At 39.6% G+C, this 26469-nt stretch overlaps 1 protein-coding gene across 6 annotated transcripts in view; it reads right to left on the reverse strand.

The window, feature by feature from the left end:
* Positions 1 to 26469, reverse strand: part of CACNB4 (calcium voltage-gated channel auxiliary subunit beta 4) — a 175079-nt gene that overhangs the window by 9871 nt on the left and 138739 nt on the right. For 5 of the 6 annotated variants that reach the window (XM_042994442.1, XM_042994440.1, XM_042994443.1 and 2 more), the window contains 6 exons: positions 25179 to 25198; positions 24875 to 24955; positions 23494 to 23552; positions 14226 to 14335; positions 8219 to 8370; positions 5762 to 5857 (listed from right to left, as the gene is read on the reverse strand). In XM_042994442.1, the coding sequence (XP_042850376.1) occupies positions 5762 to 5857; positions 8219 to 8370; positions 14226 to 14335; positions 23494 to 23552; positions 24875 to 24955; positions 25179 to 25198 (518 nt within the window). The remainder of the gene's footprint in view (positions 1 to 5761; positions 5858 to 8218; positions 8371 to 14225; positions 14336 to 23493; positions 23553 to 24874; positions 24956 to 25178; positions 25199 to 26469) is intronic. The other variant, XM_042994444.1, reaches the window with a different exon arrangement.

The following is a 26469-nucleotide window of genomic DNA, read 5'->3' on the forward strand; positions in this document are numbered from 1 at the left end:
TGTAAACAGTGTTTAGAAAATATTAAATACAAAGTAACCTTACTTATCCAGACTGCTTGTTTAATATTTCAGGTTATCCGATCAATTACATAAAACAAGAATTTGCTGCAGAGGGGAGCCTGGGTGGTTCAGTCGGTTGAGCGCCCCACCCTGGATTTCGGCTCATGATCTCACGGTTTGTGGGTTTGAGCACTCACAGTGTGGAGCCTGCTTGGGATTCTCTCTCTCTTTCTCTCACACTGACCCTCTCCCTCATGTGCACGCACATCTGCCCATGCTATCTCCCTCTCTCTAAGTAAATAAACTTAAAAAAACTTTTGCTGCTGAGACATAATAGAGCAAGACTGTCTCCCAAGTGCCTGAGGCTGTGTGAGATTCCTGACATGTGGACAAGTCCTAAGGGACCTCACGGTATTATTTGCACTTAAGTATGCGCCTATATTTTCTTGGTTCCAGCTATTTCAGAGGTAACAGATGCATCATATACACAACTATTCAATTTTCAGCCCTCTCAGAAGCTAAAATGCCTCAGTTTTAATAGGACACAAGTATTTTCTCTAATAGTCATGAGGAATAAATATTAATAAACTCATTCTCGTAAAAAGATCAAACTAAAAAGAAACAAGTTTAATTCACCTAGAACGTATCTCAAGAAATCACTTACTAATAAGACTTCTAAAACATTACTCACCGAGACTTACGTATATATTAGCCTAAACCAGTGGTTCTCAACCAGGAGTGATTTTTTTTTTCCCTAAAGGACATTTGGCAATGTCTCGAGACATTTTTGGTGGTCACAATTTGGAAGTTGTTGCTGGCCAGGGATGCTGCTAAACATCCCACAACGCATAAGACAGGTTCCCATAACAAAGAATTATCCAACCTAAACGGTCAATAGTGCTGAATTGGAGAAACCCTGATCTAAACCACTCTTTTGGGATGCCTGGCTGGCTCAGGTGGAAGAACATGTGGCTCTTGATCTCAGCGTCATGACTTCAAACCCTGCGCTGGGTGTAGAAATTACTTAAATAAATAAAACTTAAAAAAAAAACACTTTTAATCTATAAGACATTTCTGAAGTAATATCTGTAAGGATATTATGATCTACCAAATTGCTGAGAGCTGACTTAGTCAACTGCAATCTATTTTTTAAAAAGTGAAGTGTAGTTGACATATCCTATCAGGACACACTGATTCCACAATTGTATACATTACAGAATGCTCACCACAAGTGTTAGCTGCCATCTGTCACCATAAAAAGTTATTACAAATTATTGACTATATTCCCTATGCTGTACTTTTCATCCCCATGGCTTATATTCATTTATAACTGGAAGTTTGTGCCCTGTAATTCCCTTCACCTATTTCCCCTGCCTCCCCTCTGGCAATCATCAGTTTGTTCTCTGTATTTGAGTCTGTTTTCTCCTCTTTGTAGCCAACTGTCATCTTATTAGATTATACAGTCCTTGAAGGCAGGCACGTGCCTTTGAATTCCTAGCACCTAGCAAGGTAAAAGGCCTAATGCTTGAATAATATTTGCTAAATGTCATTCTTGTAAGTGAGCCACACGGAATTGAGATGACCAAATATTTGAGTTTGTCTGACTTAACCATACGGTGACGTGGATACTATGTCCTCAGACATGCTCACGGACCATCGGTAGAAGTATCTGATCTTAATGCCATTTTGTTTGTTTGTTTGTTTGTTTGTTTGTTTGTTTAGCTTCTTTTTTTTAATTCAGTTTTTAATTTTTTTTAAATTTACATCCAAATTAGTTAGCATATCGTGCAACAATGATTTCAGGAGTAGATTCCTTAGTGCCCCTTACCCATTTAGCCCATCCCCCCTCCCACAACCTCTCCAGCAACTCTCAGTTTGTTCTCCATATTTATGAGTCTCTTCTGTTTTGTCCCCCTCCCTGTTTTTATATTATTTTTGTTTCCCTTCCCTTATGTTCATCTGTTTTGTCTCTTAAAGTCCTCATATGAGTGAAGTCATATGATTTTTGTCTTTCTCTGACTGACTAATTTCACTTAGCATAATACCCTCCAGTTCCATCCACATAGTTGCAAATGGCAAGATTTCATTCTTTTTGAGTGTCAAAAAGAATGATCTTAATGCCATTTTGAAACAATGAGGATATCACTTTACTTGACATATTTTTTGCTTTTAAAATTTTTTAAAACATTTTTTAAATGTTTATTTTTTAGAGAGAGAGAGAAACAGAGCACAAGCAGGGGAGGGGCAGAGAGGGGCAGAGAGAGAGAGAGAGAGAGAGAGAGAGAGAGAGAGAGAATCCAAAGCAGGCTCCAGGCTCCGAGCCATCAGCACAGAGCCCGACCCGGGGCTCAAACTCACGAACCGTGAGATCATGACCTGACCCGAAGTCAGATGCTTAACCCACTGAGCCACCCAGGTGCCCCTCTGCTTTTTTAAAATACTCTTCTCTTCCTTGGGCTCCATAGCCTTCATGGTTTCACTAACATCTCTACACTGATTACTTCCAAAATCTAGATAGAATCAGTCTTGCAGTTGAAAAGGGTCTTAGACACCATATCCTTCAGCCTTCACCAGAAGAGATTCCTCCCACATCTTGACATCTGTTTCTAGAGGCCACTCCACCTCCACCCTGTCTTCAAATGAATGCAGTGAGAGACTAGGAGCTCAGTACTTAGAAAGGCATCCCATTCTTCCTGGCATTTGCATTTGAGTAGACTTGTAAAATGCCTTGCTCCTTGTGGATGAGTCTGCTCACTCTGTCCAGTGAAATTAGACACACCTACCTGCTCTCTAGTCAACACAGATCTGCTCCCAAAACTTCTGCAGATCTTGGGGCCACCTCAGGGACCTCACAGAACTAGGCTGCCTGCACAGCGTAGACCCTTCTACCTCTCTGAAGGTAGATATGATCAACGAATTTTGAGGTATTAATCTGTGTTTCTCCTTTTGTATTTCCCCCTTTTCTTTTCTACCACTCATGCAGGTGGCAGGGTCTGGGCTTCCTTGTCTGGGGGGCAGGGGAGGGGGTGCTATGGCAGGAAATTGCCAGCTCTCCATTTCCCTTCCTGGGTTTTGTTTCCCAAAAGCCTAAATTGGTTGGAGAGATTCTGCTAACTGACTCAGGAAACAATAGAAGGTGGGGATGCTTTTAGATACAACAAAAGCAAAGAGGAAGTTCTGTTAATAGCAACAGTAGGGGAAAAGAGGGAGACACCTCCTCTCCCCCAGACATAGAAGAGAAAGGAACTCTCCTGCCAATGTCTCAGAGAGGAGGCACTTATCTAAAGATTCCCTGCCTTACCAAAGATTCTCTGTTCCAGATGAGGTTTGATGCAGCAGAATATCCATCCTTAAGGACCACATGGGCATGGCCAATGGTTGTCTGAACTGGAACTCCCCCCCACAACTCCCTCAACTTCCTCACCAACCCCCGCCCTACCCCACCCCCAGCCCCCATCCCTGCCCAGATGAGGTCTTTGTTCTGCCCTGAAGATATTTCTTGCACAGCAAAGTTGGGGCCAAAGATTCACCTGCACTACACAGCTCTGTGCAGAGGTAGAGAGGCATGGAAAACAGAGCTTTGTTGGAGTCAGACAGATCTAGGGTTGAATCTTGGGGCTCATTTACTAATTGTCACCTCCAACAAATTTCTTAGTCAGGGACTTAGCTTCTTTCCCTTCTATAAAGCAGGGATAGTGTTATCTACTAGAGTACTCTCAGATTTCCTGGAAAATTTGCTGTGATGAGTGAAGTCAGCAGAAACCCCGGGATGGGGGTTAGGGGACCTTGGCACCTTCCAGAACCACTACAGCATTCAAGCCAAGGCCACGCTCTCCACAGGCTGCTCCTAGCCAGTCCCTGAGCACAGCGTGGGGACTAGAGCCTGGACATTTCTGCCAACATGTGACAAACATGCAAGAAATCTGCATCTCAGTCTGAGGCTCCTTCTATCCATTTCTCCTTCCTTCCTCCTTTCCTTTCATGAGATCAGACTTAACGTCTGATCAGAAGGCTCTCCTGCCTTGTTCTGCCCCCTTTCTCAGGCATTTTCTCCAATCAATTTTCAGTTCTAATTCCATTTAGGTGTCTGCTTCCCAGAAGACCCAAATTGATACAACTCTACATAAAACTATTCTAAAAATTGGAAACAATAGCATAGTTCCTAGCTTTTGGTAACTGTTCGATAAAGGTTAACATCCTTTAGCTGGGAAAGATTATAGAGTCAGGGCTGGGTAATACATTCTTCAATATACATGCAGTGTTTTAATCATACATCCCATTTTGCAAGTGGACTTCGTTCATAGGCCATGTGTAGTGAGGCTTCTTAACATAGCACTCCAGCTATCCAAATTATCTGTGGACAGGTAACCAGGCGTGTATATAGGTGGGTGGGACTGTGAGGGCAGGAAACTGGCTTTGACACCAGATAGATCTAATCTAATCCTAATTTGCTGTGTGACCTTAGTAAAATCATTTAACCTCTCTCTCTCTTCAGTCGCTTCATCTACAAATGGGGATAATATTGCCTACTTTACTAGATAACAGTGAAGATTAGAGATAATCTATGTAAAGCATCTAGCACAGTATCTGGCCTATCCAATAAAAGGATGCATCATACTCTTATTGCCTTTCATTCACTCACTCGTCAAAAAAAATATTTACCGTGGGCCTACCATAATAAAGGACTGAGATAAAACAGTAAAACGGACAGGGACAGATCCTTACAGAGCCTGACAGGTTAGGCATGGCACAATGCAAAGTACATCCAATAATTATAACAGAAACACCTAGATGGTGCTTAGTATGTGCCAGTCCCTGTTCTAAGAGCTAAGAGTCTCTCGTTGAATCTTTATACCAACCCAGTGAGGCAGATACTTGCTGAAGATTACATAACTAGTGTGGACTTGAACACAGGCAATTTGGCTCCACAGTCCATACTTTTTACAGCTATGCTGTATTGTCTCTCTAAACATCTGAACTAGATTTTATGCTTCCACAGAGCATAAATGATCCTTACACAAGTATATGAAAAAATCTAGTGAATCAAATCAGTAGGAAAGACAGTTATTTCCTTTAGACAAACACAGGCACAGAAGTAGTAAATCAGCTGAGCAGGAGTAGACACTGATCAGCCACTGGTGACCCATATGATAGCAGTTATGTCCCCCAACACCCAGCAAAATCTCTGCCATTTTCTTGGCTTCCAACTCAGCAGCTGTTTTCTGGCAATGGCACTAGGAGTAGAGTTGCTATAATACGGTTTTTCATTTTTCTTAACCCTGACTTCTTCTTTATCTGCTATAACCACAGGGCTCTTCTTGTTCCCATAAATTCTCAACCTTCAAGGTCCTATCTTTTCTGCCTACTGGAACTTCCTGGCAGAAAAGTTAAAGAAAAGTCAAATCAGTATGTTTTATTTTTCTTCTCTGTTCATAAAAGTGCCGGCATGACTGGATTAAGTAGTTTGCTGAGTGTTTGCGAGGTAATCAAGGTAGCAGGCAAGGACATCAGATGCTGAACACTAGGTTTAGTTCTTACTACATGGCAGACACCCCCCGTTTCTGGATGCCTGAATGTAGCCAACATGACAGCAGCAGTTTGTTTGAAAAATACCTTAATGTTTACGACAACATGTCATTGCCATCATTCTAGAACAAAAATGGTAATGGTAACACGAAAACAAACAACAACAACAACAACAAAACCACCACTCTCTCCTGTCTAGGCAAGAATGATTATGACTAAACACGATGGTACTTACTGGGGGGCATTGTGCAAGTTTATCAGCTGCCACCAGTTGAACATTTAAGTGTTTACTTTGGGACTTTCCTCTAGATTTAATCAACCGCTGTAAAACCTGATAGAAGAAGACATAAATCAACAAGTTAAAAGAAAACTAAAAAAAAAAAGACAAGATCTTTTAAATAGTCTGTTTAAGCCCTGAGTATTAATAGAGAAGAAATACAATATGAAAAACTATATATATATATAAACTCTGTAATGACATCACCCACTTACACTGGCTCTCAGTTATAGTGGATTTGATAGGTTCATCCTATTCTCGCTCCGTGTGAGGCCTTGGTGGGATCTTGAGTTCCCGCCCTAGATTTTACCCAGAGAGTTCAAAGAGAGCCCTGCAAAAGTGGAGGAACTGATCTGTACCAGGTCATTTATATCCATATTCAGTTGAGTAATATTTTAGTTCACTATCTCAATGTCAGATAAATATCAGTCACTTATATATTTGGTTCTTTTGGTCACTGATAATTATTAAGGTGTTCCAGTTTAACTTTACATTAATAAGAATGATTTTATGATAGAAATCTAGGCAAAACATTTGCACTGGCATATTGCTACATATAAACCAGTGAATATCTGTTCTATAAATGCTATAACCGCATTTGCCATATACTCCCCTCTCCCTTACTTTTTTAAGCTGAAACAGGGTCCTTCCCCCAAAACAGTACTAGTCAGTGAGGCTCTATGATAACTCAGTGCATATATCCATAGGTACCCCTGTTCCAACACTTAATGACCCCATGGTGACTGGAGCAGGGGTGATGGAGGTTGAAATCTATTCTACTGCAGTGAAGGATGCTTGAATCTCCTTCAGTTCTGGGCCAAATAGACCTCCAGGTGGTCAAGGCAATTTCAATCCATTCTAATGGTTTTCCAAAGGCCCAGGTTTGGTCAGGATTCCCAAATCCATCCTGTGCAGAACCAGTGCCCAGAGAGATGGAAAGCCGAGGGGTTGGGGAAGGGCACAGCTTCTCTAGACATTCTCCACCTGTGAGAGATGACTGGTTGGAAGCTGAATTGGCATTTTAGCACTAAACTGCACTCTTGGAGGCATTGAAAATAAACTAATTATTAAGCTTGTACCCTCTAGAATATCTATTTCACATTACTTATTACAATATCATCTACCTTTGCAGCATAAAGACACATGGCAGATATCCCACTGTGTTTAATCACAGCGTATCTTATTCCTTAAAGAAGCCAACCTAAGCATATATATACACACATCAATTACTTTTCCATAATAGATTCTATACAGTAATGTTTGACTCTATACACGATAAATGTAGATTCCTTTCTTGAATTACATACTCTCTCAACTGGGGAGAGAAGATAGGTGTTACAAGAATCAATACTACTCAAGACATTTACTAGGACAGAACATAAGTCTCTGAAAAGCCATACTTTACTTTTCCTCACCTTTCTTAATCTTTTGTTTCTATTTTGCTCTTGCATAACTGCCCAGTTGGGGAACCACAACAGACAGGGAACTTCTTTAAAACAATGGCTATTCTTTATTTGCTATCTTAGGATTTCTAGAAGCTGTACAGACTACAGGAATTAAAAACCGCCCATTAAAAAGGGCCTCAAATGTGGAGAAACGGGAACCCTCTTGCACTGTTGTGGGAATGCAAACTGGTACAGCCACTCTGGAAAACAGTGTGGAGGTTCCTCAAAAAATTAAAAATAGACCCTACCCTATGACCCAGCAGTAGCACTGCTAGGAATTTACCCAAGGGATACAGGAGTACTGATCCATAGGGGCAACTTGTACCCCAATGTTTATAGCAACACTCTCAACAATAGCCAAATTGTGGAAAAAGCCTAAATGTCCATCAACTGATGAATGGATAAAGAAATTGTGGTTTATATACACAATGGAGTACCACGTGACAATGAGAAAGAATGAAATATGGCCCTTTGTAGCAACATGGATGGAACTGGAGAGTGTGATGCTAAGTGAAATAAGCCATACAAAGACAGATACCATATGTTTTCACTCTTATGTGGATCCTGAGAAACTTAACAGAAACCCATGGGGGAAGGGAAGGGAAAAAAAAAAAAGAGGTTAGAGTGGGAGAGAGCCAAAGCATAAGAGACTCTTAAAAACTGAGAACTAAATGACGGTTGATGGGGGGTGGGAGGGCGGGGAGGGTAGGTGATGGGTATTGAAGAGGGAATCTTTTGGGATGAGCACTGGGTGTTGTATGGAAACCAATTTGACAATAAATTTCATATATTAAAATAAATAAATAAATAAATAAATAAATAAATAAATAAATAAAATTTAAAAAAATAAAAAAAATAAAAAGGACCTCAGTAAGATACTCTCCTTACTCATGAACAAAAAAAGCACAGAGCAAAGACTATTTCAAAAGAAATGAGCTTCTAATTCTTAAGGCAGAAATGAGGTAATTACCTTTGGAGATGAAACTTTAACATGAACAATAATTGGCGCTAAAGAAGTCTTTATAAGTTGTGCTGGGTGATTGATGGTGTCTGCGTCAAGAACAACCAGTTGCAAAGATCTTGCCAACTCAAAGATTCTTTCAATTTCACTTTGCACTTCCGCTAAAAGGAGAAATAATAAACAACAGGACATGGTTATTTTTATTAATTAGTTCTTATATGTAAAACCATTTAAAACCATTTGGATGTTTGTCTATATTGCACAACAGAACATTCTGAATGTCATGCTTCTGTTAACTTAAGATCTTTCCTAAAGAGAGAGAGATGGGTTGAGTTTTTCATAAAACCAAAAAATTGGTGAAAAAAAATTGAGATGGCTCTCTTGACTCACTTCTTACACTTGCCCTGATATTCAGCTACTTATATAGCTATGTTGTTTTTGATTATTGCTTTGTTCCAAAGAACTTTTACTTTAGCTATAAAAGCTGAAACCACAATTAGGAAAGAACTGAAATACACGCAGAGCAACATTGCATAGAAAGCAAATTATACTGAAATATTCCAGCTAAGCAAGAATTTATATATTGATATTTTGTGAATATGTTTTTAAAAAAAATCCCACAATTCATCTGTTTTGACTGATGTGCACATTTTTGTATCCAGGGTTAAATGTTCTGGGTCTACACTTAACGTTAACAAACTGCTATGCTTTAATTCAAGTATTAGGGCCAGTACACTTGTTCTAAGGCATAATCTTCAGCATTAAAAAGAAAAACAACTAAGGCCAATTATATTATAAATGCTGCAATGCCTTGAGAATGCAAATCTATTCAATTGGTTGAAACAGCCAAGTGACTGAAATCTCTGTGTGAATCTGGTCGAATAAAAAAATCTAGTTATTTGTCTGAAGTACTCTAGCTATTTTTTTTAAAAATTTTTTTTAGCGTTTATTTATTTTTGAGACAGAGAGAGACAGAGCATGAACAGGGGAGGGGCAGAGAGAGAGGGAGACACAGAATCTGAAACAGGCTCCAGGCTCTGAGCTGTCAGCACAGAGCCCGACGCGGGGCTCAAACTCACGGATCGTGAGATTGTGACCTGAGCCAAAGTCGGCCGCTTAACTGACTGAGCCACACAGGCGCCCCACTCTAGCTATTTTTAAAGCAAAGCAGATTACCTATAAAAACATAATACGTCTTTCTAAAACATAAAAAACTTTTTCACATATGTTTTATAAATCATCTGACTTATTGGGTCATGTCTAAAGTCTGAATTAGACTACTTAATTTTCAGAGAGATGATCTTATTTTGCTTTTTACTTGTTTTTATTTTTGGCCTATTTATTACAGGCATGACCCAGCAATGTTGTAATCTCATTTAAATTACACAGAGCAAACAAGTTACCTAATTTAAATAACTTCAAAGATGGCCTAAGTAAGAGGTGATGTTGCTCTAAAAATAACTCTAGAAGAGTTTCTACCACAATGTCGTGATTTGTTTTGCTTATCCAGTATACATTCAAGTTCATGTCACCCACCACAAGCCAAAACCTGCCATAACCAAACATACGGACAAGGTGTGTGGGATCATGGATGTTCAAGACTATCATGTAACTCTAATTTGGGGGGCTTTGCATAATAGCATAAAATTCTGACTTCCCACCAAATCACTGATGTTTAATGCATGATTTGTATTAGAAATATGAATTTAGAGAGTCAACATAGCAATCATTGTTCATATTATCCAATTTCAATGTCTGAAAGATGTCATGTTACTTTGAACTGTGACTAGCTCTCAAGGTATCTATGTAAAGAATCTGGACGATTAGGCTTATTTGCAAAATTCTTCTGAAGTCACCTAGTACATTTGTCAATAATAAATAACATACCCGTCCCTTTTTTCTCACATGTCAAAAACACTTTTTAAAAAAAGAGATCTTTCTTATGAGAGAAGTTCAGAAAATAAATTTTATTTTTATTGTAGTAGATTTCAGCCTCAGGCTGTTGGGGTGTGTTCTCCATTTGTTGTTGTCATTAAATTGACACTGGTTTAAGGTAACTCCTGGCCAGGACTGTTATAGAACAAGTCTGCATTGTTTTAAGTTTCAAATCTGAATACAACATTCTCTCAAGTAGCAAAATGGCAGTGAGGCAAACTGGACTGCTCTGGTATAAAGAACCCTTGAGACACACTGTGTAAATAACTCAGAAATGCCTGGGCCTTATTTACTCTACACCAGCAATGAGATAAGTGTGGTTTTTGACCTGTGCGGAGGGCAAGCACATCCACAGCTTAGGCAACACAAAACTCTTAGGCAATGGCATTCCAGCACAAGTGGAGAGGTGCTCAGGCAAGCAAGCCAGGAGGCTGCAGACGGCCACACTATATACTAGAGTGGGTCCCTATGTGGATAATAGGTATATAGAATTCAATACCTAAACTGTCTGAGAAAGAGAATGGCATATGTATCTACATAGCTCATTTTCTTAAAAACTTGGAGCAAGCCCAGCAATCCTGACTTTCCATGCTGATTCTCAGAAGGTTCCAAAGTTTCACCATGATCTTACTACAGACAAATGGGGCTCTGAGAAATTTGGACTATGATGCTGGAGGGACCTCAATGAACACTTCTATAACTTGACCACGACTGATCTAGATCCACCTCTCTCTAGCATCTCTGACACCTGTGATCTTTCTTATATCCAAATGCTTAAACTACTTCAATGGCTCCTTTGGGTTCAAAACAACATTGCCCAAAGTGAATACCCTGGAACACTAATCCCATAAGATATCCTAAGGGGAAAAAGATTTTTTTTTTTTGCAGGCTATAATAATTTCTTTTGGAATTTCAAACATGTATTACCCTTTGTATCTTAATGGCTCTTCGAAGTCTTGCAGTAAAGAAATCTGCCAATTGTTTAATCCAAATTTCCAAATTTATCTGACTGAGGAAAATGTTTGGATGTAACAACTATTAGTATCTTTTAGAACCCACATTTCATAGAATCTACCTTGGAGGAGGTTTCTTTAGCAAGGCATGCTAGAGCCCTAACATACTAGCCTCAACCTACTTTTTCAGCCTCTTTCCCTGTTGCTCTCAAACCATGCCACCCACTCTCTTTTTTTAAGTATGCTGTGCACAAACTATTTGTTTATCACCTACACAGTGTTTTTTACATGTTGATGCCTTTGGACATTCTTGTCTTCCATGAAGAACCAGCTCAAATATAACTTCTTCGAACTCTTCTCTTTCACCTCTTACTCCCTACCCTTCTTTCTTTATACCCCTAGCTTGTTGTTCATAAATCTATTATCAGACAGTATTTTAACCACCTGTCCCTTCTTTCTGTTGGCTTATAGGTAAGACACTTTGTCGTTAGTTATGTTTGTACTTACTAAGTCTGGCATAATTTGTGGCATATAACAATAACCATGTGATGGGGAAATCTACAAATGTGCATTAACAAGCAGGCAAATGGACATAAGTGGCTCACATAGGGATTATCATAATAGATTTCCATTAAATTAATTCCAATGGCTATAGGTATATGAATTTACAAAGCAAAGGAAAAAACCAGTGAACTGACACTGCCTTGTTTCTTCATCAATATTTACACTAGCTCCACTCCACTGACTGAAACAGGTGACTAGATTACACAGAATGACTTCAAAGAATGTCCATGAAACCCTTGGCTGGTATAGATGGTGAGAGTCAGGCAACCTCACTTATGCATATAAGTGTTTTTTAGCCTCTCATTATTTATCAGAAGAAGAAGTAATTAAAAGTCAAAGGCACTTTGTGGAGTGAGGAGAGTGGAAGAGGGAAGAACAGACAACAGATGCTTGTTCGAGAAATCTTCAGTCTAACTTTTCCAAAGAAGACATCCAGATGGCCAACAGACACACGAAAAGATGCTCAACATCACTCATCATCAGGGAAACACAAATCAAAGCCACACTGAGATATCACTTCACACCGGTCAGAGTAGCTGAAATGAGCAAATCAGAAAACAACAGATGCTGGTGAGGATGTGGAGAAAAGGGAACCTTCTTGCACTGCTGGTGAGAATGCAAACTGGTGCAGCTGCTCTGGAAAACAGTGTGGAGGTTCCTCAAAAAATTAAAAATAGAGCTACCCTATGACCCAGCAATAGCACTACTAGGAATTTACCCAAAGGATATATATATAGGAGTGCTGACACATAGGGGCACTTGTACCCCAATGTTTTTAGCAGTACTTTCAACAATAGCCAAATAATGGAAAGAGCCTAAATGTCCATCAACTGCTGAATGCATAAAGAAGATGTGGTTTATATATACAATGGAATACTACTTGGCAATGGGAAGGAATGAAATCATGCTATTTGCAGCAACGTGGATGGAACTGGAAGGTATTATGCTGAGTGAAATAAGTCAGTCAGAAAAGGACAGATATCATATGTTTTCACTCATATGTGGATCTTGAGAAACTTAACAGAAGACCACATGGGAAGGGAAGGGGGAAAAATAGTTACAAACAGAGAGGGAGGGAGGCAAACCACAAGAGACTCTTAAATACAGAGAACAAACTGAGGGTGGATGGGGGAGGGTGGCAGCCCAGGGGAAACCCAGGGGAAAATGGGTGATGGGCATAGAGAAGGGCACTTGTTGGGATGAGCACTGGGTGTTGTATGTAAGCCAATGTGACAATAAATTATATTCATAAAAAAAAAAAGAAATCTTCAGTCTAATTTGGCATCCTTGTCTCTCACAGTATTTAACTTTAGTCACCTAATCTGATTCATCATCATCAACTCTTCCATTGTTACCACCTCAAGGTCAAAATTACTGTCTCTTTAAGAGTGTTTCACTCAGCATGTGAGGGATCTAAATACAAAACTAAGGAAAGAACCACTGATGTCCAAGCTCCTGCCTTCACAAGAACAAACAACTATTCATTTGGTATGTTTAACATTCTTTTTATAAAGCAACCATGCAGCAGACATTTATTGAACAATTACCATGTGCCAATCCCATGCTAGGAATATACAGGTGATACTTTGTAGCCTCTTTGCAATCTGTACAATTCTTGGTGCAGGGTCAAGGTATAGCCTTCAATGAATTCTTGAAGGGACGTTTAGGCATGCAAGCGATCTTGGAATTTTTTTGTTTTCTATTATCATCTCAGTAGTTTAAGAAAATATAGTGACAGAGAAGACCCTTAACTTTCCCACTCTGCCCATGAGGGAGGAGGTAGCAAAACAAACTGCCCTCAGAATGTGAATGCAAAAGAGACTCCTAGAAAGTTGTAAGTGGACTGCACCACTCTTGGCAATCATAGAAACCACAAACAGGCTTTTGAGATGAATGTCGTGATTGCCCAGCAGTGTGGACTTGTTTCTGTGGATGGTAATTCCATCTTCCACAGCCCTGCTCATAACATGGTGTTATGTAGCTAACCATATAAGGTGTTCTTCCATTTTCCATCATGGTGAATTTCATAATTCTTTCTAACTAGTGCTCCAGGGAAGACACATTTAAACTCCCTACATGTTATTAATGCTCATTGCTATTTCCACTTAAAGATGTGACTGTTCTGGATACTACCAGCTAGCAGCAGAAGCTATACTAAGACACCGTTAGCTAGCTTTCTTCTAAAGATCTGAGAAAGTTGAACATCTCATTTCTTTTCATGTCAGCTGCGACTCAGGTATGGCATATCATTAGCATCACTGAGAAACTTGGGCAGAGTAGAGATGGGTGCTTTCACGTGGTTAGGCAGTAGCAGACCAGGGGAGCCCAATGAGGGTTCTTCCCACCAGACTACGGATTAACTGATTGACTAGAGCTGAGACAGAGGAGGCTCTGGCTGTTGAAGGAGTCTGCTCCCTTCTTTTCCATGAGAGCATTCTCTTCAGTTAATCAGCACTTCCCCATTCAGAATGGGGAGAAGACTGGAAAAGACATTCACACATGAAACATGTGTCATCCCACTCCAAAAACACAGCTTGGAGAAGTACCATATTTGAACATCTTACCTAAGCTGGACCGAGTGTTCGAACGTTCAATTATTGCTCGCTTGCTGGGATTATTTAGGACAGACCTCTTAGCAAGAGAAATGTCAGCTGTCACTCTTGTTATTGATATCCTATGAATAGGAACACAGAACAGAACAAGCCAGTAGAAATGTTATGGGGCTCTCAAGTGATTTATAACCACAGTATTTAGTAACCACTTTACATACTGCATTGCAACCATGGTATAATAAACATCGCCACAAGTATTTTAAATAGGCTTTGGCTAGTATTAAAAATATAAGTCAGGTATAATGGAGGAAGGTTCTGGCTATTTAACCAAAACAAAAAGCAAACCTGTGGTTAAAAACAAAGCTCTTCCTCCACTACTGTCTAGCTTGTCAAATTCTCTTTATAACGCACACCACACCAGGAGGGAATCAAAATATGTGAATAAACATGCTCTTTCTAGGAAGCATCAATACAATTTCCCTACAATTCACAGTTGATTTGCTCTTGAATAAGACCTTCAGGAACTACAAATGTTCTGCCCAGGCATATCAACCAGAGGGGAAAACCCTGTTCATTTTCATCAACACTCAACCAGTTGGTAGTGATGTTGTATTCCTGATGCCTAACAGTTAATTCATGATACAAGAAGCATCTCTCCACGAGCCCAAAGGAATGTTTCATTTCGAAGAATATGGAAAATATGACTTCTATTCTGCCTGCACAAGATCTGTCAGCATATTTGCTTAGGACTTTGAATGCATAAAGTGGAAAGACATAAGACACTATAGTTGAGGGCAATGTGAGGATTGCGCCAGGATTTTGGCAAGTCAGAAAGTTTCCTGCAGTTACACAAGAGAAGAATAAAGCTAAGAAGTTGCAGATGAACAAAGAGAGGAGTCCATATGCATATGATTTATCAAATAAGAATCTCTGGAATTTACAGACTTAAAATTCTTTATTTTAAACCGTGACTGATGAATTTCAGGTTATTATCTACCTGTAGAATGCAAAGCATGCCTCTCTAAGCCAGTTACTGCCACCATGGACCTTTCCCCATTCTCATTTTCAGAGCTTTGGCAGAGTTCTGGAATGGAGACAAGAGAGTAGTGCCCCTTCCTTTTTTGCTCAGTGCACCCATTTGCCTTCATTTTTATATTCCTTTGGCGACTGGTGCAGGGAAGAGGTAGAGTTGATATCAATTACTGAGTCATAGTTTTGGTATACTATCAGCACTCTCAGGAGACTCTTCACCTGACTTCAGTGACCCAAAGCCTTAAGGAAAATTTAAAGTATTCCTTGTCACAAATGGTTCTTTAAAGCTATACATGCTATCTAAAAGTTCTGATACCATTTTTAACGCAAAGCACCTTCTTGTGTCATTGTATTGTATTTACATGCTGTAGATGGTCAGTGAGTTTTAAATTCTTAATGTTCTTAGAATTTTTAGTCACTAATAAATTATTGGAGTCATCTTCATATTATCTTCTACAGAAACCAAGAGTTTTGTGAAATACCTCTGGGCCACCGAGAACACCAAGGGGAGGCTGAGTTGGCAGACCTCCAGCTTTCCTACCTTCCATGTCAGGCAAACGCCTCTGCATTTCTGTTTTCTACATTGGGGCTTTATATATGATTTCCTTGTAAAAAGCTGCCCAACTGCTAAAAGACATTGGAAAACACTGGTCAAGTACAACTGCTTCATTTTACCAAGAAAACTGAGACACAGAGAGGAAGTTCCACATGATTAGTTAGAGACTAAGAAGACCTGAAACACAGGCCCCCAAGCACCAGGCCAATCCTTAGTCACCTGAGTGATGATAAGTCTCACAGAGCTTCAGTTTTCTTCTCCAGCAACCCCACATCCCCAGATGTAAGCCAAATCATCAAGCGCAGATGCAATCGATCTTGGCCATGTGCAGAGAAGTGGTCAGGACTTTAGTGAGCTTAAAGTCAAGGGAACCCCATGTCTGAGTCTGCATTACTCAGTTGGCTTTTGCAACTTGAAGTATGAAATCTCATAGGCATCCTGTGTTCACAGCTTCTTTAATTTACAGAATAGAGATTGCTCATTTATTTTTGTGTGTTTGTTTGTTTGTTGTTTTAAGGACAGAGTTGTTGGTTAGAAACATACAGTCAAGTTCCAGAGCAATTCAAATACATGACTGGAGACGAATGGGTTAAATTAGGAATAGAATTCAACTTTCTAAAATAAAGACTTTTGAAGGGCCCAAAAAGTCTATTCTGCTTATGGGAGATCAAAATTTGTAGTTCTATACAAGCCAAATAGTGAGTCTTGGTTCTTAAAATTTGAAAGGATTACCACCATACCATCACATATAGAGTTTTATAAGTTTTTACAAGTTTTACAAAAAAGCAAGCAAACAAACAAAACAGTAAGACACACACACATCTGCTTCATATATTCTCCAAACAGAAAAAGGTATGGACAATACAGGGTTCTTTTTCTTGTTTTATTTGTCACCAAAATACCAGCGAACTTGTTAATACAAGTTATTTCTTTTTAAAATTTTTTAATGTTTATTTTATTTTATTTTATATTTTTTGAGATAGAGACAGAGCATGAGGATGGGAGGGGCAGACGGAGGTGGAGACACAGAATCTGAAGCAGGCGCCAGGCTCTGAGCTATCATCACAGAGCCTGATGCGGGGCTCAAACCCACAAACCGTGAGATCATGACTTGAGCCGAAATGGAAAGCTTAACTGACTGAGCCACCCAGGCACCCCAATACAAGTTATTTCTTAATAAAAGTACACATGCATGCATGAAGGAGCTCAGGACAAGATAGACACAGCCCCAGAAACCCTTCAGTAAGACAAAGCAGAGTTTTCTGTTTTCTACTGCAAAGATGCTTACTATTATCAAAATAAAAAACCAAACCCAAACTTCTTTTTTGTAAAAGACTCTCCAGAAATATAATTGAATACTTCTAGTTTATATACTTTTTTTAGTTTTATATACTTAAAAAATATTTTATATACTATATATTTTTATATTTTTATATACTAGTTATATATTTTTATTACTTTTTTTAACTTAAAAAAATGCCCTTTCCACTTCTTTTCTTGCTGTACTCATTCCCTCCAGTACTTCCACGCATCTTGTTTGATGTATGTTTTTACGAAGTTCCCTAGGAAACTTTTCTGTGACATAGTGTTAGTAGTTACTGGCTTGTCGATTAATGCTAACTGAAGTTCAGCTCCTCAGCAAACTGGGTTTAGTAGCAAATGTCACTGAAAACTAGCAAAAATTGTTCTCTAACTCTAGCAAATCTGAACCCTACCTGTTCTTTATTTCTGTTTTCGAATTCATCAGAATTGCCCCAATCTATCATGACCTATGAGTATTAGTTTTTTGAGAAAAGATATTACTTTCAGTTATAACATATCCATTCAAAAATAATTGTTATTTCCATATTGGTTCAGAATGGCTATAAGGTCCTTCTATGCTCTATCTTTGCTACATCTAATATGCAACACTGTTAGTACATTAATTAAAAAAAAATAACTCCTAGTATTCATAGAGAAGAGTATTCCAAAGAACAGAACAGTGCACTGTCAAGAGAATTGGGATGGAGGGCCTACATAGACCTGAGTATTCTTCCTGGATCTTGCTCTTGCTGGTTGTGTGACCATGGACAAGTCAGATTAGCATCAGAATCCTAATCAACAAAATGGTGATACTGGTCAAAATAGCTAAAATTAACAACTCAGGAAACAACGGATGTTGGTGAGGATGTGGAGAAAGAGGATCTCTTTTGCACTGCTGGTGGGAATGCAAACTGGTGCAGACACTCTGGAAACAGTGTGGAGATTCCTCAAAAAATTAAAAATAGAACTACCCTATGACCCAGCAATAGTACTACTAGGAATTTATTCAAAGGATACAGGAGTGCTGATTCATAGGACACATGTACCCCAATGATTATAGCAGCTCTATCAACAACAGCCAAATTATGGAAAGAGCCCCAATGTCCATCAACTGAAGAATGGATAAAGAACTTGTGATTTACATGTACAATGGAATACTACTTGGCAATGAGAAAGAATGAAATCCTGCCATTTGTAATAATGTGGATGGAACTGCAGGGTATTATGCTAAGTGAAATAAGTCAGAGAAAGACAGATATCATATGTTTTCACTCATATGTGGAATCTGAGAAACTTGACAGAAAACCATGGGAGAAGGGAAGGGAAAAAATAGTTTTAAACAGAGAGGGAGGCAAACTGAAGGTTTAAGGGGGGATAACAGGGGGAGGGGAAAATGGGTGATGGGCATTGAGGAGGGCACTTGTTGTGATGAGCATTGGGTGTTGTATACAAGTGATGAATCATGGGAATCTACTCCTGAAGCCAAGAGCACACTGTATACACTGTATGTTAGCTAACTTGACAATAAATTATATTTAGAAAAAAAATAATAAAATAAAATAAAATAAAATAGTGATAGCAGCTTTGCCAAACTATCTTCTGGGACTGCCAGTAGGGGCAAACGAGGTAATATACAAAAGTGCTTTGTTAACCTAATATATAAAAGACAATTACTGCAGATTTGAAGACTTGAAGGGGACAGTTTCTTTATATTCTGTCCTCAAAAAAAAAAAAAAAAAAAACAGTCTACCATAAACTCTCCTACCACCGGAGTCCATGGAATTTATATAGACTTTCAGGGGAGGAGAATCAGGTCAGACGTGTTGTAATCAAAACCTGCTAATTTAAGTATTCATGTTTGGCATTAAAGTGTTCAATTACTTATCTCTAGTGTTTGACCACTGATGAGTCTCCACCTGAAGAGAGAGAATGGTAGAAGGAGATGATAAGAGGGTGATATTGACTTTGAAACAGAAGGTGCTGTGTTGTTCTTTTCCATTTGTTGACGGCAGTTACAAGGTGTTTTGATTCTGCCATGACTTGGCTGCTCTGTTGATAGCATCAAGGGTTCCCATTGCTGTTTATGAACAAACATTACCTCTCTGAGTCTCCTAAGTTGTATTCTCAGCCTCGTTTCTTCAAATTCTTCCTCAAACCCTTTTTAAAAAAGTATTCCCCCTCCCTTTATTTTTATTTTGGAAAGAGAGAGAGAGTGAGGGAGTGTGAGAGGCAGAAGGGCAGAGGGAGAGGGAGAGAGAGAATCTCAAACAGGCTCCACCCCCCAGTGCAGAGTCCTGACACAGAGCTCGAACTCAGGAACCATGAGTTCATGACCAGAGCCAAAATCAAGAGTCAGATGCTTAACTGACTGAGCCACCTAAGTGTCCCTCAAACCCTTTTTTCCTTTGAGTGGCCTTTGGCTAATAACTTCCTTTAACTTTAGATTTTATCTATATAGATTACAGGATGTTCATTTAGGATTTTTGGCCACGATCATGTCGATTACAAAGTGTTCAGTAATTGCCATAGAGCTGATCTGATCTAGTCATCAAAATGCCTAAAGCCAGCAATTTTATTGGAATTTGAAACGATTAGCATAGTTCAACAAATGGCAGTTGGTTTGACTGTCTGCTGTTCTATGAATGGTATATTCAACCAGCTGAACAAACCTCATCCCAAAGGATGATCCCCAATGAATGTTTGTGGTAGAAAATGAAGAGAGAAAAGTTCTACATCGTTGTGAACCCTGTGTGTTCACCAGGCTGATGCCATCGTACCAGCTGGTTAGGCTCATCTAATTTACGATCTGTGCACAGGCACTGTCACCACGTGTGGATATGCACATGGACGAGGGTTCCTCAGGAACTATTTGGTACTATGCTTTTCATTTTTCTTCCGCGTATTACAGTTAGGCCCTACAGTAGCAATCATGGCGATAAAACTGTCCAATAAGCAGCTCTCAACGGACCCAAATAATTTCTAAGGTATCAAAAATGGGCAAGTATATGATTTTGTAACAATCAAGCTACTGGACTTTAATCCAATTTGTTGAATTACTGTCTAACCAGGATCTGGAAAACAGTACTGAAGAAAGCCTCTTAGCCAATGGATCCATTTTTTGCTTTTTCTGGAAAATAATAAGACTTTCTCTTGACTATTTTGTCTAACCTACTACATTCATAGCCAACGACACACTGAGTAGGTTTTCATTAGAACATACTGTTTATGCTGTATCACTGTGCTATAGCCTTCTGTGTAATTGTTCTCTTGGCTGGTTTCAGTTAAAGACTATTTGTTGTTTTCACTCTCTTTATTAATTGGTAAAACATAATACAGCAGATTGTCATAGCTCAAAATGTAAGGCTATTTCCCACACAGCAGATGTGTCAGAGTCGGCGTGAAGCTACAAGCACATGGCTTCTTCCTTATCAAAGTCTCTACATACCCTCAACTAATAAATTCATTACTGGTTTTTCTGCAGCACTGTCCTCTTATTATCTGAAAGCAAGTCCACTCTGCTACTCCCACCTTTACTATCTATCTTCTATCAACTCTGCCATAAATCAGAGCTCTCCAGCACCGAGTCTCTTTCTCTGGCTATTACTTTGGCTGCTGTTGAAATCTTCCTTTTATCTCTAGATCCTCTGCTGTGCCATCAGACCATATGCAACACTTGGCGTTGACATTTCAATCCTATTTCTACTAAAACCATCTTCAACAATGTGTATAAATGCTTGATGCAGCAACTTTACCCGACTCAAAACAAATCTCTGCTGTTACAATCAAATGAACTTCCTCTTTCTGGGCCTGAAAATTGAGGAAGAACCTCAGATGCTTCATTCTTGAAAGTAGTAATTAAGCCATTCACTTTCTCTTTGTGAAATTTTAAAAAATCCCCTTCTTCTTTTCCTTTCCATCCTACCTTTCAGACAGTTAAAAATACTATTATTTATAAGGATGTTACATGGTGATGGAAAGAATCTAACACAAACAGGCTGTGTTATGGGACACAATTGTTCAGCTTGAGGACTGTTACCGGGTCTCATGATGAGGTACAGCTCAGAACTTCCTTAGGTAAAGACAACAGAGGTTAAAACCATGTGACTTCAAGCATAGTTAAAGGAAGTGTGTGTGTGTGTGTGTGTGTGTGTGTGTGTGTGTGTGTGTGACCAAGAACACAGAAGACTGAGGGGCGCCTGGGTGGCTCAGTTGGTTAAGCATCCAATTTTGGCTCAGGTCATGATCTCATAGTTCATGGGTTCAAGCCCCACATTGGGCTCTGTGCTGACAGCTCAGAACCTGGAGCCTGCTTTGGATTCTGTCTCTCTCTCTCTCTCTCTCTCTCTCTCTCTCTTTCTCTCTCTGCTCCTCCCCCACTCATGCTCTATCTCTCTCTGTCTCTCAAAAATAAATAAACATTAAAAAAAGAAAAAGAACACAGAAGACTGAGCCATGAATGTTAGCTGTCAACAATCCACAGTCTGCTGCATGAAGGTAAGGATTAAGGCCCAATCACTAGAAGGCAAGACCAAGACCAATGCTATTAAATTAAAGAGTTGGAGTTCAGCTGTTCTTTGCAATGCTTTTTCAAGAAGTGAATTCTCAATAACCAAACATTCTCAAACAGAAGCAGTTTATCCATCTATTTGTGGTTGCTGAAGCAAAGAGATTAGAATAAAAGAACTTTTACATTTCCTTCCAACCCCAATATTCTAGTATTCAGTGCTTCATTTGTTTTCTTTGAAACCACCTCATTCTCTGCGTATCTTCTGTTTAAAAACAAGGGGGGTGGGGAGAGGAGCAGGATAAATCCAAGGCTTTCTTAGTAAGCCTTTTGGGTGCACTAGATGAATGTGGCAGAGACGGTTATTTGTTCAGCAAAATCTATTTCCTCTTCCTCCTGAGCCATGGCTAGACTGTATTTCCCAGCCTGTTTTGTAATTCAGTGTGGACACACAACCAAGTTTTAACCAATGAAAAGTGAGGATCCATGTGCGTCATGTCCAGGCTGGCATGTGCCTCTCCCCACCAGCTGACCGGAGAGCCCCCCTCAGGCCGAGGGCTCCAAATGATGGATGGAAGAAGCTTTCCGCCCAATCCTCCCCTCCGCCACTCTAACACTTCCTCCTCGCTGAGGGACACCTGCCTCAGACTGTTAAATGAGCAACAGTAAGCTCCCATTTGTGTTTAAATCATTATATATTTTGGGGTCTATTTATTAAGGCAGCCTGGCACTGTATTAATGTACTCAGCTATTCACATAATGGCTCTGAAGCATTCTGATTTCTTGAACTAAAATCTCAATTATTGGAACTAAAATCTCAGTTTCTTTGTATATAGTCCCAGAAGCTAATGAATATTTTAAGTACAATTACCCAGAAGGCTTTTCTTTTGACAAAAGTATACAGTTTGTACTCAAAGCATGGTTTGCTTTTTTCCCTTAAAATAGCATATTTTTCAAAATGTATTTGATGCTATTTAAAAAATATATTTGGTAAGCTGGATGCATGTACCCATACTTCTCAGTATACACTGTGTACCTTTTCTTCATTTCTACTATGTCTTCGATATTTGCATGTTATTTTTACAAGGAGTGTGTTCTGCATTATAAAGGAGCTTAGTACATCGTATCAAGTCAACATGGACTTTTTTCCATTTCTCTGCGAAACACAGGAACTCTTTCTAGATGTTTTTCACAAAACCTAAATGATAAAATTATTTGATGGCTAAAGACTGAGCCGTATGAATAAGAGGATACATACAAAATACACTAACAAACTACAAGGTGATTTCTGATGAAATGAACCCAGAACTAAGCATCCAAACAGGTGCTATTCTCTACAAAGTAGTCACTTAGGGAGGTTTATGATGAAAACATTTCTTGCACTCTTCTTCTGAGAAAACGCAGCACTTTACACCTTCATATGATACACACGTACATGCATACACACACACACACACACACACACACACACACACACATATATGCACGCACACAAACATACGCACGCACAGTTCCCAAGTGCTACTACCAGCTTGACCAGCAAGCCACCACATTTATCAAAATATTCTATATTTTCATTAATATATTTCATAAAAATAAGTTTGATATGAATTCACTAACAAGCAAGGAATAAAGACAAACACATACATTTAATTAAAACAAATGGGTTATTTTCCTTCTCAAGGTCCTTTCTCCCTTAGGGATTCAATGCTATACTTCATAACTTCATATCTTCAGAATTCTCTCATTGTATTCTTCCCTGAATACTGAGTTAACTTTTAATTAGAGAACTTCTGCAATCGCTGGAAACACAGATGCACAAATCAATTTATCATACACGTTCGGTTAAAGGAAAATAAAAATACAAAAACATCTGTATGTCTCACCTCCCATCAAACCTGTGCTTCAGGAAATCAAAGAGGGCTTTCTGCATCATGTCTGTTACCTTTGCAGAGGTGAGAAAAAAAGAATGAGGCAAACACACGCAGAGAGACAGAGAGAGAGAGAAGTCAAAAGTGAGAGAGGTGGAAGGGAAGGGCACTTTGTCTGAGCAAAGACCTCACACAGCCTGTTGTCTCTGAGGGGTAGGGCAGGTTGTCCTGGAAGGTGTTTTTCATGCTTAACCACTTACACTTACTCAAGTTTCCCCCTTGGTTGTCCTCTAGGGTGTTGAACGAGCCAGCAGTGTTCACTAGACCTAAGGCAGACTCCCTTCCCTTATTAGGTGATAGAACTGCAGCCAAGAGACCACAATAGGCTGGCTTTGCTCGCAAGTGCTGCCTGTCCTTGGCTCGCCCGAATGGGTGCTTGCCTCCAGTGAGGACCAGCTAGAACTCCTGCAGCCAGCCCTGGGCTTGGCCACCTGCTAGTCTGTGCATGCTGGTAGAAATTCTCCATTCCTACAGATCACTCGCCTGCTTTTCCTCGGACATTCCCCACTGAGAAGCGAAGGGAAGGGGGAGAGGAAGGAAGGAGACACATTTTAATGTCCCACCCCACCTAGTTTTATCTATGCTAGCACGAAATCAAAATGGAAACACCCGAAACATAGTACTTCTAAAGCCTTCACTCTTTTCCTTCTTACATGGTATTGTTTAATCTCTGAACAAGTTCATTAATACTTTCGTGGACAATTTTTCCCTTCTATGTGTCTTTGAAATAAATGAGAGAAATATTTGGTGGGGTATGGCATCATGTTGAGCACCCAGCAAGGTGAGGTTTGTTGGTGCTTTGAAGGTTTAAGTTTGCTGGAAGATTGCCTACATTGTTCTCTTGTGCTGTTCATACTCATTTATTTATTTATGCATTTATGTATTTATGTATTTATTTATTTATTTAGTTTTACGTAAGCTCTACAGCATGGGGCTTGAACTCACCACCCTGAGATCAAGAGTTGCATGCTCTACCACTGAGCCAGCCAGGTGCTCCCATACTTGATTATTTCCAACAGTAACGGGAATGGTTGAGACTACATAGTCCTTCACTTTGAATTTAATGCAGAGGAAACCTTTGACCACAACTTTCCCTCATCAAGGTTTTAAGGGATGTATTTCTAAACAAAGTGATACATATAAGATGAGAAGTGTGCCAGAGAGGGAAGAAAGAGTGAAGGGCCACATGAGCCCCATGCCGTGCCACCCGCCTTCACATGTGGAGAATTGGCCCCATCGGTACCTCTCTGTAAGCAGACCCTAGAGGAGCAAGCTCCCAAGGCTGTCTCCTAGGTTCTTGATCAAGGACTGAAGCATAACAGACTGGTATTTGTACCTCATAACCCTTCAGTGACGGCCCCACTAACACCACCGGACGCATGGATGGCACAACATCATAAGGAGGGATGTGCTCCGTCTGAAAAAGATGATTGGACAGCATGACAAGGTGAGGATAAGCATGCCTTCTTAAAAGCCATAGCAATCGTAATTCTCAGGTCGAGCACAAAATGATTACCACAGGTCCCCACCAAGGAGGCTCATCCCTTATTTTATAGCCATTTGGGTCACTGAAATGGAACATTGCAGGCACGTGCGGATAGAAACCTTAAAGGAAGATTTAAAAAGGAAACACAACTTACCACTTTTTGCTTCTGTTTTGCTAAAAGACAACAATGAGAGCCATATCAAAATACGTAATCTCTGTAAATGATAGTACATGATTTTAAAAGATGGAAGAATGTACCAATTTGTCCTTATAATTCTCATCATGTCACTATTACCCACTCTGTGGAGAACTACTCTATTATTTCATTCTGGACGAGACGATTTTGAAGACAAATGAAAAAACAGACAACTTCTCCCCGTACGAATGACCTTATATCCTGATTTCATGTTGGGTGTGGAGGGTGGACTGCATGAAAACACTAGAAATTCTGGGCCAGCCATGGGCCATAGGTTGTTTCCTGCTACACACAGCATACAGTGTGGCTGAGAACAACTTGGACAAATACAATTTGATAAAAAGGAATTAAGAACGACGATTTGGGTAAAAATGATCATCACCTTAATCAGGAGTTATTTTTGGATTTGTAATTTTGATGAACCAGGAGAAAATTCTGCAGTCCTTTGTGTGTTCGTTAAATTTTTGCCTACTTTCCAGGATAGTGACATATTTTTCCTACTATGCTGTTCTTAATTTCAAATAAATTTATAACCATTTATTCCTGTTCTTTCTTGTTTGTAATAGTGTAATAGGTTTGTAATGACCTAAATGTCCAACAAATGGGGATGAGGCAAAATACATTTGATACCTGATTAAACTGATTTTGTTTAAACTGGTTTTGTTTGGCCATCAAAGTGGGTCCGGTCCATCTGGGGACAACCCAGAGACCTAGTTCAGTTCAGAGCACAGGATATGAGGAAAGATCCACCCAAACAAGGACCCAGCACTCAGCACTACTCCAGAACCAATCCCGTTTCCTGCAGTTACGGTAGGCCAGGCTAGACCTTACACTTGCCCTTCTGAGTTGGTAATACTGGATGCCCTAATGCAGCATCAATTCTGGGCCAGAAGAAATTAGACTATAGGAGTCAGGGAATGTGGTAGAAGGAAAATTCCTGCTTGAATGTCTCCATAATTATCAAATATATAACAACTCTTGATTGGACCACCACTGTCCCTTCATTTCCATTAATTCCAGGGCTTGGTTATCTGCTTTCCAAACAGAAATGAGGTCATCTGGGCCCATTTGCTGCTTCAACCTTTCCAGTCTCCACAGCCCAGGCTGTACCATCTTAAAGTTCCCCATGGAGACTGAAATAGAGCATTTTCTTGAGAGTCTACAACTTTTTTTTTTTCTTTTTAATTGGCTTTCACCATCTTAAAGTCTGTTGGGTTCTTGGGTGGAATAATGAACTTGCTTCAGATTG

The sequence above is a fragment of the Panthera tigris genome, chromosome C1 (assembly GCF_018350195.1).
Source record: "Panthera tigris isolate Pti1 chromosome C1, P.tigris_Pti1_mat1.1, whole genome shotgun sequence".
NCBI lineage: Eukaryota > Metazoa > Chordata > Mammalia > Carnivora > Felidae > Panthera > Panthera tigris.